Here is a 19,078-nt window from a genome sequence, read left to right on the forward strand (position 1 = left end):
AGCTGGTATTGCTATTGTTCTCGTCTGTCCGTCTCCCCCGATTAGACCGTAAGCCCGTCAAAGGGCAGGGACTGTCTCTATCTGTTACCGATTTGTCCATTCCAAGCGCTCAGTTCAGCGCTCTGCACACAGTAAGCACTCAGTAAATACTATTGAATGAATGAATGACAAGCAGTGGAGGTGGGATTAGAACCCATGACTCCCAAGCCCGTGCTCTTTCCACTGAGCCACGCTTGCACACACCCAGTGCTCAATAAAGCCCTCTGAGGGATCGGCCCCTACTCCCAAGATGGCCCAGTGGTATCTGACTAAATCCCTCCCGTCTATACTTGCCTCTGTTGCCTATATTTTTCTCTAACACCGTTCCACACGCATTTAGGGGCTCTTAAAAAACTTGAAGTGGCAAGGCAGAACTCCTTTGGAATGATTTCAAGGCTCTCCTCTCGCACACCTCTCTGCTCAATCACTCACTCCTGTTCACATCGCCTTTTTCTGCCCTCCTGTTGCTACATCCCAAGCTCCCTAAAAGCAGGGATCGTGACTACCAACCCTATCGTAAATAAATTTTTAAAAAATGGTGGTATTTAAGCGCTTACTATGTGCAAAGCACTGTTCTAAGCTCTGGGGGATACAAGGTGATCAGGTTGTCCCACGTGGGGCCTCACAGTTTTAATCCCCAGTTTACAGATGAGGTCACTGAGGCACAGAGAAGTGAAGTGACTTGCCCAAAGTCACACAGCTGGCAAGTGGCGGAGCCGGGTTTCAAACCCATGACCTCTGACTCCCAAACCCAGGCTCTTTCCACTGTGCCACGCTGCTTCTCTTGTACTCTCCCAAGCGGTATAAACTCACTCATTCAGTCGATTCCTTGAGCGCTTACTCTGTGCCGAGCACGTGACTTGGTGGGAAGCGCCCGAGCTTGGGAGTCGGAGGTCATGGGTTCAAATTCCGGCTCGGCCACTTGTCACCTGTGTGACTTTAGGCAAGTCACTGATCTTCTCTGGGCCTCAGCTGCCCCAACTGTAAAATGGGGATGCAGACTGTGAGCCTCAGGTGGGACAACCTGATCACCTTGTATCCTTCTCAGCGCTCAGAAGAGTGCTTTGCCCATAGTAAGCGCTTGACAAATGCCATCATTATTCATTTGGGACGTACAACTCGGCAAAAGATAGGGACAACCCCGGCCCACCACAGGCTCGGTCTAGAAGGCGGGCTCACACGTTCTGCACAGCCCACCGCTCAATAAATACTATTTTTGTGTCGCTTTCCCCCGTTACATGAAGGTGGGGAATCACGTCTACTGATTCTAAAGGACCCTCCCGAGTGCTCTGCACACGGTAGGAGCTCCAACCGGCCCTTGCTTCACCACAGGTCGCAACCCCTCGAATCTTTCCAACGCCCAGATTTCACGCACGCTTCCATCTACACTAGAATGATTTGATAATCGAGTGCGGTGTGGGGTGATCATTTTAACTGCTGAATCTCAGGTCCCAGGAGGCCTATACTTAAGCGGGAGGCAGACTCAGCCCCGAGACCCACACTAAACTCCGCTCGTTTCTCGTTTCCCTTCTCTTGGGGATGCGGGGCGCCGGGCTTATTCAATCTCCCGTCTTCTGCCCAAACCAGACGCCCTCTGCAGAAAGCCTCCAAGGTAGATTAAGTTTGGGGGGGGTCACAGACCTCAGTTTCTGCCCGAAGAGGAAGGAGGAGAAAGGTGGGCAAAGGTCCGGGAGAAAGAAAGGGGGGGAACCGCTGGCCCAAACAACGCGCATCGACCTTTTCGGCGGCATTTGAGATCGCAGCACGGGTCCCGTGGTTGACGTCTTTTTATATTTCTTACAGAGTAGTAAATCCCAATAACATACGATGATCCAGAGAGTAGCGGAAACCAAAAACACGATGCGAAGGGTAGGGACCTGGGAGGCTGTTAAAGCAGTCGGCCGATCCCCTCGTCGTCTTCTCTAAGGGGGAGTGGGGCAGCGTTGAGGTATTTAATAACACTTAGCACTTTTATTGCACACTTCGTTTGTAAAGAACTTCACCGGCGCTAGTCTTCTCCCAGTCCCACCGTGAGGTAGGTGAGTAGTGGTGACCCCATTTAACAGATGGGAAGAGCGGAGGCAGAGAGGTAAAGTGATGTGCCCGGAGCCACGGGGCGGAGTTGAACTCCACACTGTGCTCTCGCCTTCTAGTACCTCTTGCTTCGATGGTGGGGAAACGTGCGCTGTTTAGGGATTAATGGAGTCCCAGGGGGTGATGCCATTACGACCGTCGCACAGGACGACGGCCCCCTCTGCCCGTACCGGAACTGGCCGCCTCTGCGCCTAAGACGGGGAGGAGGAGTAAAGAAGAGCCATTTCTTACGGCTTCTCCCCGGGACTCCAACTGCTTCACCGTTCCGTTTCCACTCCCCGCAACCCAAACGCTAAGCTGAAGGACCGGGCCTACGCGACTACGAAGAAAGGCGGAAGGAGACGCCTCCGCCCTCGGGTCTTCTCCCTGGAAAGGGATGCCGGCCCCGGGAGCGGATCAGCCACCCGCTAGTCTCCAGAGAGCCCCGGCACCACACCTGCTCCCTACAACTAAGGGAACGCAAGGCAGCTCCGGCCCCGCTTCTCGGACCCGCGCGCTCTCTATTCGTAAAGTGCTAAGTATTACTAAGTCAGTGGGGCGGAAAGCTTCTTTCGCAAGGGGACTGGCCCCGTAGCACCCAGCCAGTGGCAAGAAAGGGCCCGCCGTGGGCGGCGGCCCCCGGCAGAGAGCGGGGCTCCGACGGAAAGAAGCCGGGTTCCTCCGCCTTCCTGCCGTAGTGTTCCGGGCCCGTTCCCGAAGGAAGCGGCTTCCCCTAGCGCTCGGACCTCCCGCGCCAGGGTGTTACTGATTTTGTCTTCGGCCTTTCACTAGTGGCCGGAGACCTGGGTTCAGAAGATGAGGGACCTCAGAGAAGAGGAGGTGGGGTAGCCACACGGGGGGGGCAGCGCAAAAGCCCCAGGAAGCCACAGACCCGGCCCTCAGGCCGGAGGCTGGCTGGCCGTTGCAAACGCTACCTGCTACGATGACCTGACCTCCACCCCCCCCCCCGATCCCCTGGTGCCGAGCGGGGTTTCGCCCCTTTCCCCCGTGTCTCCTCTTTCTAAGAGCAGCGTAAGATAGCCTGCTCTCTAGGCTCGGCCTCTGTGGCAGCGCCGGGGGGACGGTGGTCCAGCCGCCCTTGTAAACGGACACCTCCTACGCGAGACACAACTAAGAAGGGCTTTGGGATTCCCAGCTCAGTGGTCTTCCCTGCCTGGAACCGCGGCCGAGGTTCCCTCGACGTAATTTGGTCCAGAGAAATGCGGAGTCTGCCCTCGTAAACGCCGCTCTGTTACGTACTTTGAGCCGCCCTCTGAGCCTGACGGTCGTCTCTCCGGGCCCGGCCTGAAGCTCTTATTCGGTAACGCTCGCGGTAGCCGCTCGCCGTGTACCTGAGGGCCAGAGGGTCCCCGCTCCCCTCACCGAGCCTGAGGGTGCCGCTGAGGCCGGGATCCGTGGGCGGCCGAGATCAGGGAACGAGCTCGACGGGGGCGGAGATGAAAAGTCGTCCCTCCGAGCCACAGAGGGCCTCTGTGGCCGTGCGGGTCCACGCCGAGCCTAAGTTTATCAGAGACCAGAACCAAGCGGCAGACGGGGAACGGGAGTTCCCCAAACCACGCCCCTCTCGCACGGAGGCCGGTCTCCCCGTCTTAAAGGATCACGGTGCAGAGAACCTCTGAACCGCCGAGCTAGCTGCGGGTGGGTGGGAGGATCAGGGCAGAACCGATCAGGAACAGCGTCGGCCAGCAAGCCAGCAGCCTCGTCAGGGAGTAGTGGTGACGCGCTAAGAACCCGCTCTCCTCTGGAAGGAGCCTCGGATGGTTTCACAAGAAACTCCTTGCGCAGAGACTTCCCCGTGGCCTGGGGCAGACCCGACGGTCAACGAACCCGGAATCTCTGGGCTTGGACGCTTCCCCGCGTCTCGTCGATCCCGCCCTCCCCGGCCCGCCGGAATCCCTTCACCGGGGACGGTTCTCGGCCGTTCCGGGCTACAGCGGGAAGTGCCGGGGGGCGGGGGGGGGGATAAACAAATCACCGTATCCTCGGTTCCAAAGTGAGAGCGGGGGCAAGGGCAGCTCCGTTTTGTTTGGAAGGAGAGATCCTTTCGGCACTCTCTTCGGCTGGTCTCCCCCCCCCCATCCCCACGGAGAACGGGGCCTGGGTGCCGGCTCGGCTCCCACCCCGCCACCGCCAAAGCCCGTGTCCTTCCGTATTCTCCGTCCAGCTGGTTGAGGCGGGGCTGATTCCTCACCGGACATCCCCCGCCACCCCGGCAAACGTCCAAGCCCTGGCAGTCCTATCCCCCGGTCTCGGGGTGACCACCCCACACCCACCCTTCTTCCCCGGTCTCCCTCCCAGGAGGACGGAAGGGGAGAGCGGGCGGCTTCTCCCCGACCAACCCCCAAGCCTCCGGCACACGGCGTCACTCGGTCCTCGGTGCCGGGCGGAGACGTGACCGACGGGCCGGCGGGAAGGACACCCGGGCAGCGCGGCCCACGTCCTAGGCCTCGGCCTCTGCGCTGGGAGCCCGGAAGAGCGACTGTTTCCTCAGGCTCAGTCGGGCGCACTTGGGGCAGGTGGTGGAGTTGTCATAGTAGCAATCCCTGAGTAGAGCAAAAGGAGAGGGGAGGCGGGAGGGAGAAGGCGAGACAAGGCGGGGGAGGTCAGCTAAGGCCCGACGGACCGACGACCGACTGACCACGATCCTGCCACGTCGAGGTCCGAGCCCAAAATCCAGACCGGAGGATCCAAAACCGCAACGAGTCGTATTAAAAGCACTCCAAAAGGCCTTCCCCCACCGCCTTCTGCGTCGCCCTCGCAGCTGGATTTGCTGCACACTTTATTCACCTCTTCCTCACCCCCACCCCGGCACTTGTATACATATCCACAATTGACTTATATTCATGTCTGTCTCCCCCGCTAGACCGGAAGCTCACTGTGGGCAGGGAACACATCGACCGACTCTATCTGTACTCTTCCCAGCGTTTAGTACAGTGCTCTGCACACAGTACGCGCTCAGTAAATACGACCGATTGATCGATTATGGTGAGAATCGTCACGGAAACTGGCAGCCGCCGGGCGAGGAAAGGAAATAGGGCTCGACCCCCGAGCGTAACCGTGTGTTCCTCAGGGCCCTCATCCCTCCGCTCAGACCTCCCATCGCTCTCGGCACGGGCAGGGCTCAGAATCTGGTCCGGAAAAAGCAGCCGGTTTGGTTAACTACTCACTGGGTACGGGGGTGGGGTTATGGTGGGTCTAATCCCTCATCCATTCATTCGGTGGTATTTATCGAGCGCTTACTACGTGCACAGCACTGTACATTTGGAATGTACAAATCGGCAACACAGTCCCTGCCCGCTGACGGGCTTACAGTCTAATCGGGGGAGACAGACAAAAACAGTAGCAATAAATAAATCAAGGGGGTGTACATCTCTAACAGAATAAATAGGGTGATAAAAATCTATACAAATGAGCACAGCGCTGAGGGCAGGGGAAGGGAGAGGGGGAGGAGCAGAGGGAAAGGGGGCCTCCTCTGGGCTAGAGACCCCTCTGCATTGGGCCACGATGCAATTCCGGGCATTAGAATTTGATCTTGGGGCCTCAAGCTTCAGGTTCGAGATGAGCGAGGGGAGACGGAGGGCCGGGAGGAGGAGTGAACCGACTAGCGGGTGATGTTCGGCCACGTGCGGTCGCAGGTTAATGTATCCTGGAGAGGCCTCCCTGGCTGCGAACACGAAGGGCCCCTCTGGAGGAGATCCACAGAGCGGGAGCTCTTTTCGAGGCCAGGCCCAAGGCAGGACGACTAGGGGCCAAGAGCACGGGGAGAGTCTGGGTCCCTCTCCGCCCTCCTCCTGCCGGGCCCCCCACCGACCCCCGCCCGACCGCGGGGCGGGGAGGGAGGCTCGGGGGCCGAAGCTCCACACCCACCTGTGGAAGACAGCAGAACAGTCCACGCACACTGACGTGTGGCTGTCGAAGGGGAACAGCACATCCCCCTCTTTGCAAAGCTCACACACGAAGCCCTTGGCCTGGCATCTCTGTGGACCGGAGAAGACGGTAGTTGAGAGGAGCGTGGCGGCAGGAGGAGGAGGAGGGGAAGGGCAGAAGGAGCGGGGCAGCTCGTCTGAGCTCCGTTCCCATTTGGCAGGAGACGGGATCATTCCCAGCGCCGAAGAGGGCTCGCTCTGGCTAGAACATCACCTTTTCAACGCCCCCGGCTACTGAGACCAGTCTTGGAGCTCACGCCCTCCAGGAGATTCCGCAGCCCCGTCTCTCTCCCCCCTCTCCTTCTTTTTATGGTATCTGTCAAGTACGCACTATGTGCCAGGCACTACGCCAAGCACCGGGGTAGACACGAGCTAATCGTACCCCCAAGCCTCCCTGGGGGCTCACGGAAGTAATCCCCATTTTACAGATGTGGCAACTGAGGCACAGAGAAGCCAAGTGACTTGCCCAAGGTCTCACACGAGACAAGAGGAGGAGGTGGAAAGAGCACGGGCTTGGGAGTCAGAGGTCACGAGTTCGAATCTCGGCTCCGCCACTTGTCAGCTGTGTGACCGTGGGCAAGTCACTTCACTTCTCCGTGCCTCAGTGAACTCATCCGTAAAATGGGGATTAACCGTGAGCCTCACGTGGGACAACCTGATGACCCTATATCTACCCCAGCGCTTAGAACAGTGCTCGGCACATAGTAGGCGCTTAACAAATACCAACATCATCATTATTATTATTCCGACTCCCAGGCCCGTGCTCTATCCACTAGGCCACGCTGCTTCTCGAGGCTCTCCCAGCCGCCTCGTCTCCTGCTTAGGAGAGGTCAGCGCCTCTTCCCTGAGAAGCTGGAAGCAAACAGCCTGTCACCGCAGGTGGAGGAGCATCCGAACTCCGGGCCCTAGGCAAGCACAGCAGCAGATAGAGCTCGGCCACTAGTCTGCCGTGTGACCTTGGGCAAGTCACTTCACCGCTCCGGGCCTCAGTTACCTCATCGGTAAAAGGGGGATTGAGACTGTGAGTCCCACGCGGGACAGGGACCGTGTCCAGTCCGATTTTCTTGTATCCACCCCGATGCTCAGTACAGCTCCTGGCATCTATTAAGTGCTTAACAAATGCCACGGTTATTATTATTAGTAGCAATAATAATAATGATGATAAAAAAACTCTACAGCCGAGTCCTGCCTCCCCTCCCCACCGCTCTAGCCGGCCCCACCTCACAATCCAGCTTGATATGCTTAGCAAAGAGGGTGTGGATCTCGGTGAGCGAGCAGCTGAGGCGACCGATGTTGATGTCCACCAGGTCCTGCAGGGAGTACATCTCGTCGTTCTCCACGAAGTGCTGCCGGTCCTGGAGCTGCAAGGCCAAATCTGTCCATCTCCGGCGAGCCCGGCTTCGGCCGACCGGCCGACCGCCCCGTGGCGGCGGGAGAGACCGGTTCCCTCACGGGCCCGCCCCACCCGGGGCTGCCGCTCCCAGACTAGAGGGGATCCCCCAGGGTCTCCATCTAACGCCGTGCCCCTTGCGGCCGGGCTGACTGGACGGGGGAGAGGGGGCATTTCACGCAACCATAACCGCCCGCCTTGGCTCGGTTTTCCTCTACAGAAAACGGAGGCTTTAGAGAGCAGGAGTCGGGGAAATGAGAGGCGCCGCCGAGATGGACGGCATAAGAAAGCGTGTGAGCAAGAAGACCCGGGGAGGCCGCGTCCCTCCCCGAGCCCCGCGTCTGAGGTGGACTTGAGTCTCTTTCCTTCCGTCCCTCACTCTCTGGCCATTCCTCCCCACTGCCCGTTGACCCTTCGGGACGGAGGTTCCCCCACTCGGCTCCCCACCGGCCGGTCCCAAGAGCGACCCTGACCTGCAGGAGGAGACGAGCTTCCATGGCCTCTTTGCAAGTGATGAAATATGGCTTCATGAGCAGGATATCCTGCCGCAGTTTCTGCAACGAGGGCGGTTATCAGCCCAGCCCACAGCATCCGAGTCACAAGGGAAGGTGGGGGGCCAGGAGGAGGACGGGGGGGGGGTTTCCCTGTGCCTGGCCCAGAAATTGGCAGTAAACACATTGCGGAGAGAGCAGTGGAAGAGACCGTGACATCCTTACCGTGTGCCGGGCACTAAACCCTTGGGAGAGTACAATACAACAATAGGCAGTGACATTCCCCGCCCACAACGAGCTCACAGTCTGGGGGCGGCGAGAGAGAAACATCAATACAAATATATAAAATTACAGATACATACCTAAGGGGGGGGGTGGGGGGTGGGACGGGGACCGGGGGAGCGCAGAAGGAGGACGGCACGGGCTTACCCGGATCTCCACCAGCTCCTCCACGTAGTTGAACAGGAGCGGGTTGATTTCGCGCAGCTTGAGCACTGGCCGGGAGACCATCAGAGTGAGATAACGCATACTGCAGCGGGACACCTGGCGAGACACCCAACCGCTCACCACCCGCCGCCTGGCCGGCCGCTAGCCTGGGGCCGGCGGGTCTCCACGCTTCCTCTTAGAGGCCACGGTCTGTGGGAGAGCATCTCTCTCCACCCCTACGGGCCCCGAGGCGTGACCCGGTTGGGGGCCTGTTTACCGGGGGGGGGAGAGAAAGACCCGTAAGGACGCGAGCACCCCCGGGAGCCTGCAGCCACCTCAGCTTTAAGGGGTCCCTGGGGAAGGCAGACCCCTGGATCGGGATCACTTCCGAGTCAGAGCACCCTTACCCCCGCCCGCCACGTCCCCCACCCCTCGGACCCCCGAGCCCCACTGGCATTCCAGGGGCTAGAGTTGGAAACGGATGAATGGGCAGGTGGCCCTGGGGCAGCTCCGCGACTCCAGCTGGGCTTGGGGCCCAGAGGCATCAGGGCACCCCCTTCCCTCCAGCACGGCCCAGTGGAGGGAGAGCGGGACTGGGAACCGGGAGACCTGGGTCTAGCCCCGGCTCCGCTACTGGCCTGCTGTACGGTCTGGGGCAAGTCACTCACCCTCTCTGGGCCTAAATTTCTTCATCTGTAAAATGGGCACACGACAGACTGTGAGTCCCGCACAGCACAGGGGCCTTGTCTGATTTTATAACCTCGCTTCCCCCTGCTTGTAATTTCTTTTACTGTTCCCCCAGATAGATTGTAAGCCCCTTGACTGCAGCAGCCATGCGTCCTCGCTCTACTGCGCTGTACTCTCCCAAGTGTTTTGCACAGTGCTCTGCACACGGAAAATGACCGCTAAATACTATTGACTGAATACAACTAACTCAGTGCTGAGTGCAGAGTAGGCACTTGATGCCATTCCTTACCAACTGCCCTGAAATCAATTAATCCTATTTACTGGATGCTCACAGAGTGTAAAGCGCTGTTCTAAGGGCTGGGGAGAATACAACAGGGTTGGTAGACACGTCCCATGCCTGCAACAAGCTGCCGGTGTATAGCGTAGAGTCTACAGCCCTGCAGAGGTAGAAATATGGCTGAGGGTTCACGGGAGGGTTGTTTCGACTGTGTCTCCAGACCTAGAGCCCACCCGGCCAAACCCTGGGGGAGGCGGGCAGTCGGGGAAGGGGAGCGGGATGGAGGTGGGCCCTGGAAATCAACCGACTAATCGGTGCTATTTATTGAGCATTTATAATGTGCGGAGCACTGTCCTAAGCGCTTGGGAGAGTACGAGAGAAGTTAGCAGTCCCGTTCCCTGCCCGTAACATTTCTCTTCTCTGGCCTCTCACCTTGCGCGGTTCAAAGTCCCAGTTGTGGATGACGCGGGCGGGGATGACGGCCAGGTCATTCCAGTGGCAGCTGCTGCAGTAATACTGGCCCGTGTAGTCGCACTGCCGGGCTTCACTGGGCACGCCTCCTGGGAAAGGGAGGGAGGGTGGGATGGAGGGAGGGCCGGAGGGAGGGAGGAATGGGGGGGAAGAGAGGGAAGCAGGGACGAAAGAAGAGAAGGAATGAGGGAGAGAGGGAAGGAGGGAAGAAAGACAGGAGGAGGAGGGGGATTTCCCAAGCCAAGCTCTGGGTCCGCCCTGAAGCCAGATCAGGAGGACCGGTGACCCCAGCTAGCGAGGGGCTCACTGCTCTGACCGCTCTGAGGAAGGGACACCTTCTGATCCCCACCTCCCCAGACACCCGAGTCCCTGCTCCTCCCTCCCCGACGCCACCTTGAGCACAGCCCCGTACCTCAGTCCGGCCTCCCGTTCGCCCCCTCCCCATTAGCAGCCGGCTGCAGGCTGGCACCATTCTCTGCTGGAGAGGGCCCTGGGGGGAGATGGGGGGGGGGGGGGGGGGGGGGGCACTCACGCAGGGAGATGGGGGTCCGGCACTCGGCGCAGCGGTAATCCTGGCTGTCCAGCCCCGTCTCGGGACAGATGCTGAGCTCGTACTCTGCCTGGTGACTGACCTTGGAGCGCACGCAGGGCTTGGTGATGAGGTTCAGGCATTTGCTGTGACAGCGGTAGTAACAGCCTGGGTGAGGCAGGGCAGGGGAATGAGAATGTATCCGACCCAGAGGCCCTCCCGCTGTTGGGTGCCCCGGGGGCCGGTGGTTGGGGCCTGGTCTCTCCTCAGAGTGCACTCTCCCGCTCACACGAGCTCTCTCTCCTTCTCTCTTTATCCCTCTATCCTCTCTCTCTCTCCCTATCACTCAGAGATGGTCGGGTGATCCAGGAGACCCTCACCAGCTCCGCGCCCCCATCCAGGCAGGCCGGCTCCGCTGGGGTTCGCCCACGGAGCAGCGTGGCTTAGCAGAGACAGCGTGGGCCTGGGAGACAGAAGGTACTAATCCCAGCTCTGCCACTTCTTTGACGTGTGTGACCTTGGACAAGTCAACTCGCTTCTCTGTGCCTCAAGTGCCTCATCTGTAAAGTGGGGATTACGCCCGTGAGCCCCCTGTGGGATGTGGACCGTGTCCAACCTGATCAACTCGTATCCACCCCGAGGTTTAAAGCAGTGTCTGACACAGAGTAAGTGCTTAACAAATACCACTTGGAAAAAAAAAAGGGCAGCCGGACCTTGCCTTAACTTACTGGGGGCAAGGGCGGGGGGGGAGCTCCAGCTGCCCGGCCCCGACTCGAACTCACCCGTGCAGGTGTACCAGGTCTGTATAAGGCCCCAGATAATGGTGCTACACTTGTCACAGGTCTGCTTGACGCTCTTGCTCTTCTCTTTGTAGAAGCGGTGCTCCAGGAGGACCCGGATGTTGGGTTCATCTTCGTTGGGGTCCTACAGGGTGGGGCGGGAGCCAGGCCCGCACAAGCAAAGGGACAGAGAGGCAGAACGCTGGGGCTCCGCTTCCACCGCTTCCCCTGCTCTCCCCTGCCACCGGGCTCTGGAGCGGAGACTGCACGTCAGCTCCTCGGGGCAGGGCGCGCGTCTCCCAACTGTTTTGTAACCGCCCTCCCTCCAAGCGCTTAGCACAGCACTCTGCACACAGTAAGCGTTCAGTAAATACCACTGATCGATGGTTCTATCAGGGGGAGATAGAGCTGGAGCTCAGTTGGGTTTGCTAGACCGTCCTCGCTTTCTCCATCCCCGGGGGCCCACAGCTCTGGGGTTTGCAGAGTCGCAGGGTTGACCAGCTTTGGAAGAGGGACCCAAGGCTCCCCGTCCCCCCCGCTTTTCTGTTCTCCCTCCTTCCCAAGCCTTCCCCAGGGCAACGGGGCTGAAAACTGGATCGCTGCAGCAGCACCGATGTCTTCGCCAAACCGAGCCTCCATCCTAGGCGGAGAAGGGGCGTGGCGGGGGATGGAGGGTGCCGCTCCCCACCCTTCCTCCCACCGGGGTTCTTACCTTCAGTTCCTGGAGCTTCAGGCGAAGATGGATGAGCCTCACCACGGCGTCCTTCTGCTTCTCCGAATGCTCGGGGAGCTCCAGGATTACCTGCTTGCACTCCTCGATCGCCTGTCGGAGCTGCTGGATGTCCGAGGCCAGGAACATGCCCTTCCCCACCACACACACACAAACACACACACGTGCGAGTCACAAGGCTGCCCGGCGCCGGTGGGCCCCAGGATCTCAGACCACGTGCGAGTCACAAGGCTGCCCAGCGCCGGTGGGTCCCAGGATCTCGGACCACCTTTCCCGGCTTCACCCGCCTCGGTGGGGCGGACGGTGGGCTGCCTCATTCTTCTCCAACTGGGAGGGAGCGGGAAGGAAAACAGAAGCTCTAGACCGTAAGCTCGTTGTGGGTAGGGAATGCATCTGTTTATTGCTATATTGTACTCTCCCAAGTGCTTAATACAATGCTTTGCACACAGCGCTCAAATATCACCCATAACTGATTGACTAGGTGGGGGCATGGCCATTCAGCCCCTCCCTCAGCCCCACAGCACTTTTGCCCATATCTATAATTCATTTATTTATATTAATGTCTGTCTCCCCTCTAGACTGGAAGCTCACTGTGGGCAGAAACCGTGCCTACCAACTCTGTGGTATTGTACTCTCCCAAGGGCTTAGTACAGTGCTCTGCGTGCAGTAGGCGCTCAATAAATACCACTGATTGATTGACCGATCTGTGCCGTGGGGGCTCCTAGGGGTGTGTGAGGGTGGCTGAGGGTGAGGGGATCTCACAGGGGGAAGTTAAACGGTGCCGTCGGGTTTAATCGCACCGAATGTACCGGGAAGAGAAAGGAGGGGTCCGGGACTCACCTCCATCCAGATGGATAGCGAGGCTCCCTCCAATTGCACACGGGCTGGGGGACGTTCAGACGAGGACCGGTTTTGTTCTGTATTTCATTTTCAGCCAATCTCTCCCCTGCCCTTCCCCGCCTCCCCGACTTCTCCCTTTGGAGCCAAGGAGCTCCACGTCCAAACGCCTACCACGGGGCGAGAGAAGTGATCCTCCGCCAGGCCCAGGTCCATCACGCGCTCTGGGCAGTGGAACTCCGGCTCCCCATGCGACAGCTCCACCGGTGAGTCTGCAGCCAAAAAACAAGACGTCGGTCTTAGCCTTCATTAAGAGCTTACTGTTTGCAGGGCACTGGACTAAACGTGGAGAGGGAATACCCAGGTAGGGATTAGGCACGATCCCTGCACCGGTGGGGAAGAGGTCCAACACCACTTGTTCTCCTCCTTGGCCCTCCTGAGAGGGACCGGGACGGGGGTAATGGTCAGGAGCGCCCCGTGACCCCAGACCAAAGATGCAGAAGCCTTCTCCAACCCCTGGAAAGCAGGAGAAGGGAGGTGTGTGGAAGGCATTAATCTCCTCATCTGGAGTCAGGACCCAGCAATGTGGAGACAACCCCTGGCCTGCTGTACACACACAAAAAACAAAAACAAAAAACCTCTCCCCTCCATTCCCAGGACACGGGAGGACTCCCTGCCCTGCAAGAGCCCCAATATTCAAATTCAGCAGGCAGACATCCTTGGAGGGCCTCTACCTCGGCCCCACAGCGCTTCTGTATACTCTGTAAATTATTTATATTGATGCCTGCTTCCCCTTTCAGGCTGTGAGCTCATCTGTAAAATGGGGATTGAGACTGTGAGCCCCACAAGGGACAGGGACTGTGTCCAACCCGATTTGCCTGTAACCCCCCCCAGTGCTTGGCACATAGTAAGCGCTTAACAAACACTACTACTGTTATTATTATTGTCATGTCTACCATCTCTGCTATATTGTACTCTCCCAAGTGCTTAGTTCCGTGCTCTACATACAGTAAACACTCAATACGATCGATCGATTATTTACCACACAGTAGGGATGTGAGCTTCAAGGAGCTGCAGGCTTCACAGACGTTAGGCCCCCCCGAAACGATAAGGAGCGCAAAGCCTTCCTGATCCCAACAGTGTTCATCCCCTCTGTCTGCCCTTTGTCAGGTTGCTTACGCCCATCAAGAGCCAGCCCTAAGGACAAAAGGGGCCTGGCTGGGCTACTAAGCGCTATCTGGGTCTTTTCTCAGGGCAGATGGTCATGGGCCAGATGGTCCCGGGCCTTTCCCCGCAAGGCCGGGCCCTGGTGGGAGGGAAGGCCTCCTCTTAGCAGCCGCCCCATTTCTGACCCCCAGCACCTGCCCCATCCTGCCCCAGGCCCTCTTCTCGGGGACTCTGGCCCAACTTCCTCCTCAAGTGACCTGCGCACTGTGGGGAATGTCCAGGCCTTTAGCCGGAAAAGGTGACACCCTCGACATCTCGACTGCCCTCTCACACGAAGGGCAATCTGCTTCTTCCAGACACTTTCCTCCTCTCCGCGCCCTGCCCACTTTCCATCTGAGAAGGTTGGAGGCAGACTGGGTCAGGGTCTGGAGAGTAATGTGAGCTCCAAGGGGAAGAGCCTAAATTATTTGATCCCAGAGAGAAATGGGTCTCCTAGAAGACTCTCTGTTGATGGGAGATGGGCAAAAGTACAGAAAAATGAAATCTGCAGAGACTCCAAAAAATCCATCTTGAAGCCCCACACTAACTACAGCACTGCTTCAAACAGCCAAATGTCCCCTCCCTTCTCTGTCTGGAACTTTTCTTCCAAGAGCTGTTCCTGAGCGGCAGGGCTGCGGCCACACGGCCGACAAAGGGAATCGATCCCAGCAGTGGAGCGGCTTAGGAAGAGGGTTCCAGAATTGTGCCTTCTGGACCCTGGCTGCGGGATAGGTGGGTGGGGGAGGGAGCAAGGGTCAGGAAGAGGGATCTGTCAGGATGAGGGGGGCGGGGGGTGGAGAACGAGCTAGAGGACCCACCTCCGGGAGACAGATCTTCAGGGTCTTTGCCAGCCTTCCGCTCATGCTGTCCGCCGGCCAGCTGCTTGTCGAAGGGGTTGAGGTGGGCTTGCCGAAACCGAGCCAGTTTCTCGTCATATTCCATAGCAGTCCTACCTGCAGGGGACCCCCCCCGGATGATGGGCCGAGGGGCTTGCCGGACCCCGGCTTCCTCGCCTCCCCCCCCCGACTCTTGATCGCTCACAATAAATCCTCGCCAATCCCCGCACCGAGTTCCCTCTTGGAGGCCCAGAGGAAATGAAGCTGGAGGCGGTGGTTTCCAGGGCCGACCCCTCCCTTCTTTCACTTCCCAGGGAGAACTTGGGGTCTGACTGATCCCTCCAATACCTCACGCCTCCCAAAACACCATCCCCCCAACCTCAGAGGATGGAGGCCGCACACCGCGACGGCTCCGGGCGGGGGCTGGGGAGGGCGGGGAGAGACGGTAGGACCTCCACCATCACCGCCATCGACCTGGGCTCAGCACGGTACCGAGGCTTTTTCCCACCCACCTTCCCTGACCTACTCCGCTCGGTCCCAGGCTCACCGGGGAAAGGTGACTCCCTGACTGGGCCGCAGGCGTTGCCCTCCAAAGGCTCCGGAAAGCCGGGCAACAGAGAAGCCGATCGGGACCCAAAAGCCCCTGGAGCCAGCCTGGGTATCACCGCTCACATCACCAGGAAGCCAAACCAGTTTCGTGATGAGCCTATTTCCCAGCCAGAGCAACGACGGACAGGGCCCTACCTCCTCCCGCCTCCGGGCTGGCCGTAATTAATTATATCCGTGATTTATTTATTATTATCTGTAGCATCTGTTAAGCGCTACGTGCCGGGCAGTGTACTAAGCGCTGGGGTAGAGACGAGCTAATCAGGTTGGACACAGTCTATACCCCAAATGCGGTTCACAGTCTTAATACCCATTTTACCGAGGCCCAGAGAAGTGAACTGACTTGCCCGAGGTCACACGGCAGACAAGTGGAGGAATGGAGATTAGAACCCAAGTCCTCCAACTCCCAGGCCCAGGCAACGCTGATTCTCATGATATTAAATGTCTGTGTTCCCCTCGGGACTGGAAGCTCGTTATGGGGCAGGGAACAGGTCTACCAACTCGGTTATACTGTACTCTCCCAAGCATTTAGTACAGTGCTCTGCACACAGCTAACATTCAATAAATGACCTTTTGAGGGTTTCCCCGACCCTCAAATCTCAGATGCAGTCTACAACTGAAAGAGCTTTTCCTACTGATGCCGAGGTCCAGCAGGGTGATTTTTCCTCAGCTCCCAACAGCCCAGAACACATTTCACCTTCAGGGATTATCACCTCTGATGCAAAAGATGAAGAATTACCATCTCAGACAGATCTTCACTCAGAGAAATCTGGTGATTAATCCCAAAGCGCTCTGAAATTAACGCCATGCTCCCCACCCACTGACCCAAGAGGTTTAATCCCACCCTGAGGGGAGACTGCTAGGGAGGTTCAACACGCTCACTCGCTCACTTGGGCTGGGCAGGCCCCAGGTCCAAACCTGTTCCCTAACTTCAGGGACCTTGGGAGGGGGAAACTGGACTCAAATGAACCCAGGTTCACTGGTCTCTCACGGAGCATGGGAATCGGCCCTAATCGGTTTCACTTCTGGTTTCAGATTATATTCACTTTTTCCCGAGCTGCCTTCTGGTCAGTCCTCCTGTGATTTCTTAAGTCCCAGCTGGGATTTGGTAGAAGTTCTGATACAGAATTCCAGGGTGTCCAGGCAAGATGAAAAATGGGAACCCGGCTTGGGATGGCGAGGGAAATGGTCCCCTGCCACTCCCTTCTCAATGGATTCTCCTCCTGGGATAGAAAGCCAACCAATTCCCTCAATGGCCAAGGCAGATCCATCAATGATATATTTATTGAGCGCTCACTATGTGCAGAGCACTGTAGAGAAGGTCTCTTTTCCCCTGAGAGGGTGAAAGGGGAAATAGGCCTAACTGTGATTTATTGCTTTCCTTGCAGCACCAAAGAGGACACCCAGATTTGTCTATCCCTCATGGGATCTGCTGGTTTCAAACACTACTTCTTGTAGACATCTTCCAGGCTTGGTCACAGGCTCAGGGGAACAGTTTGGGAAAGGGAGACTTTTGTATGCTCATTTTGATTTTACTGTACTTTATGTAGGGGGGTGGGGGGGGAACCATATAAATCATTCACACTTCACATCCCTATTCTTTCAACTCAGCCCCTGGAGGAGACAGGGGCACGAGAATTCTGCTGCAAAAATAACAGAGGAGTTATTTGTTATTAGCTACCAGCAGCCCGTGGGTGCTAGCTGCTGGGAAAAAACACACTAAGTCCACCACCCAGCAAAGGGGTGACTTCACTGTAATGCCATTAAAAGCTCCCCTCCCCTGTTCTTTTGGAATCTGAACTGGAATGAGGAAACTAAGAGCAGAGTCTCCATTAGGTCATCATTTAAGATGACACACACAGAAGCAAGATTAGTTATAGTACTTACTAAGCACTTGTGTGCGGCCCAAGAGTCAATCGCCACTGCAAATAAACAAGCAGGCACCTACTGCATTCAGTATAGAGACGTCTAATGAGCCAATAAAATGACAACTGCTTCACCTCATTTGTACTCGGGGGTGTAAGGAATCGGAAACTCCTTGGCTAAACTGTAAACTCCTGTAGAGACAGTTTCCACGAACTATCGTATCCTTCAAGTACTTAGTGCAATACATAACCACTTATATTGAGCTAGCCCGTAAGATCCAATGAGTCCGTGCTATTGTACTCTCCCAGGCGCTTAGTACAATGCTCTGCACATAGTATGTCCTCAGTAAATACGACTCACTGGTTATTCTGTGCTGAGCGCTGACCTGAGAGTCTGGGAGAGTTCAACAGAGTTAGGACTCACGATCCTTGCCCTCGAGGAGTTTACAATCTGACGGGGAGATGGGCTTTAAACAAGTAAGTACTCAATAAATACAAGTGACTAAGAATAGCTCATACCCCAAAATATTCTTCCCTAGCACAACTGAACTGAGGTTATAAAACCCAAGAAAAGTTTCCACGTTCTCTCATTCACTTTTCCCCAACATCTCCATTCATGGCATACTATTCCTGTCACGATGATTTTTGGAATTATGTCTTGGTGAAATTCTTTGCCCTGCACATCAGGGATGAATCAATGCACTTCCAGGCCACCTAATCACTAAGTACCCACCACCCCAGTCGTAGAGATGTATATATCTTTATTTTTTCCCTCTTACTTCCTCCTAGCTGCAATTTAAGAGTCTCTTCCTCTCTCTAGATAGTAATCTCCTTGAAGGAAAGGATCATGTTTACTACTTCATTCGTTCAATCGTATTTATTGAGTGCTTACTGTGTGCAGAGCACCGTACTACGGGCTTGGGAGAGTAAGATACAACAATCGAAAGTGACATTTCCTGCCCACAACGAGCTTACTGGTTCTCAGTTCAGCGTACTGCCTGCAGTGGGTACTCCATAAATGCCACTGACCGCATGCCAACTCCATCCTTTTGTGGTGCTGAAGCGAGGGAAGTGACGCACCCTGAGGTCTGGAAGGCAGGAGGAGGGCGAGCCCTGGGGCCCAGCCCGAATCCCCAAGGAGCCGATGTCGGGTCAACCGGCCTGCCCCTCTTCCCCCAGCGCTGCCCGGATGCCCTGCCCCTGGGGCCATATGAGATGGGGAGGAAGGGCAAGGCAGGGGGGAAGAAAGGGCAAGGGGGGGGGAGAAAGGGCAGGGGAGGGGGGGGAGAAAGGGTAGGGGATGGGGGAGAAAGGGAGGGGATGGGGGAGAAAGGGTAGGGGATGGGGGAGAAAGGGTAGGGGATGGGGGGAGAAAGGGTAGGGGATGGGGGGAGAAACGGCAGGGGATGGGGGGAGAAAGGGTAGGGGATGGGGGAGAAAGGGTAGGGGATGGGGGAGAAAGGGTAGGGGATGGGGGAGAAAGGGTAGGGGTTGGGGGAGAAAGGGAAGTGGGGAGAAAGGGAAGTGGGGGAGAAAGGGAGGGGAAGAGAAAGGGTAGGGGATGGGGGAGAAAGGGAAGGGGGGAGAAAAGATAGGGGATGGGGGAGAAAGGGTAGGGGATGGGGGAGAAAGGGTAGGGGATGGGGGGAGAAAGGGTAGGGGATGGGGGGAGAAAGGGTAGGAGATGGGGGAGAAAGGGCAGGGGATGCGGGGAGAAAGGGCAGGGGATGGGGGGAGAAAGGGCAGGGGATGGGGGAGAAAGGGCAGGGGATGGGGGAGAAAGGGCAGGGGATGGCGGAGAGAAAGGGCAGGGGATGGGGGGGAGAAAGGGCAGGGGATGGGGGGGAGAAAGGGTGGGGGGAGAAAAGATAGGGGATGGGGGAGAAAGG

At 57.4% G+C, this 19,078-nt stretch overlaps 1 protein-coding gene across 2 annotated transcripts; it reads right to left on the reverse strand.

Annotated features, from left to right (window-relative positions):
- Window positions 1–1,808: 1,808 nt before the first annotated feature.
- Window positions 1,809–18,265, reverse strand: DEF8 (differentially expressed in FDCP 8 homolog). 2 transcript variants are annotated; one of them, XR_003762890.2, is made up of 13 exons: window positions 18,165–18,265; window positions 14,701–14,835; window positions 12,851–12,948; window positions 11,822–11,971; window positions 11,113–11,254; window positions 10,334–10,498; window positions 9,763–9,890; window positions 8,370–8,483; window positions 7,923–8,003; window positions 7,280–7,420; window positions 6,001–6,110; window positions 3,373–4,676; window positions 1,809–2,324 (listed from the first exon to the last, which is right to left on the reverse strand). XR_003762890.2 is itself a non-coding variant. In XM_029075641.2 (12 exons), exons 1-12 carry the CDS (start codon window positions 18,232–18,234, stop codon window positions 4,574–4,576), a joined length of 1,437 nt encoding a protein of 478 aa, XP_028931474.1. In that variant the 5' UTR covers window positions 18,235–18,265; the 3' UTR covers window positions 1,809–4,573. The 2 variants fall into 2 exon arrangements, 1 of the variants encoding a protein (XP_028931474.1); XM_029075641.2 differs by having other exon boundaries at window positions 1,809–4,676.
- Between the last annotated feature and the right edge of the window lie 813 nt (window positions 18,266–19,078).

Source organism: Ornithorhynchus anatinus, chromosome 11 (assembly GCF_004115215.2).
Source record: "Ornithorhynchus anatinus isolate Pmale09 chromosome 11, mOrnAna1.pri.v4, whole genome shotgun sequence".
Classification (NCBI taxonomy): Eukaryota; Metazoa; Chordata; class Mammalia; order Monotremata; family Ornithorhynchidae; genus Ornithorhynchus; species Ornithorhynchus anatinus.

What these genes read in the sequence shown, in the direction of transcription:
- DEF8 (XM_029075641.2), bottom strand. Translation starts at nt 18,234, where the DNA reads ATGGAGTTGGCATGCGGTCAGTGGCATTTATGGAGTACCCACTGCAGG. An exon ending in GACCTGGTACACCTGCACGG is followed by an intron (nt 10,499 to 11,112) that starts GTGAGTTCGAGT and finishes TGCCTCACCCAG; the next exon opens with GCTGTTACTACCGCTGTCAC. An exon ending in CCGGACCCCCATCTCCCTGC is followed by an intron (nt 9,891 to 10,333) that starts GTGAGTGCCCCC and finishes TCCCTTTCCCAG; the next exon opens with GAGGCGTGCCCAGTGAAGCC.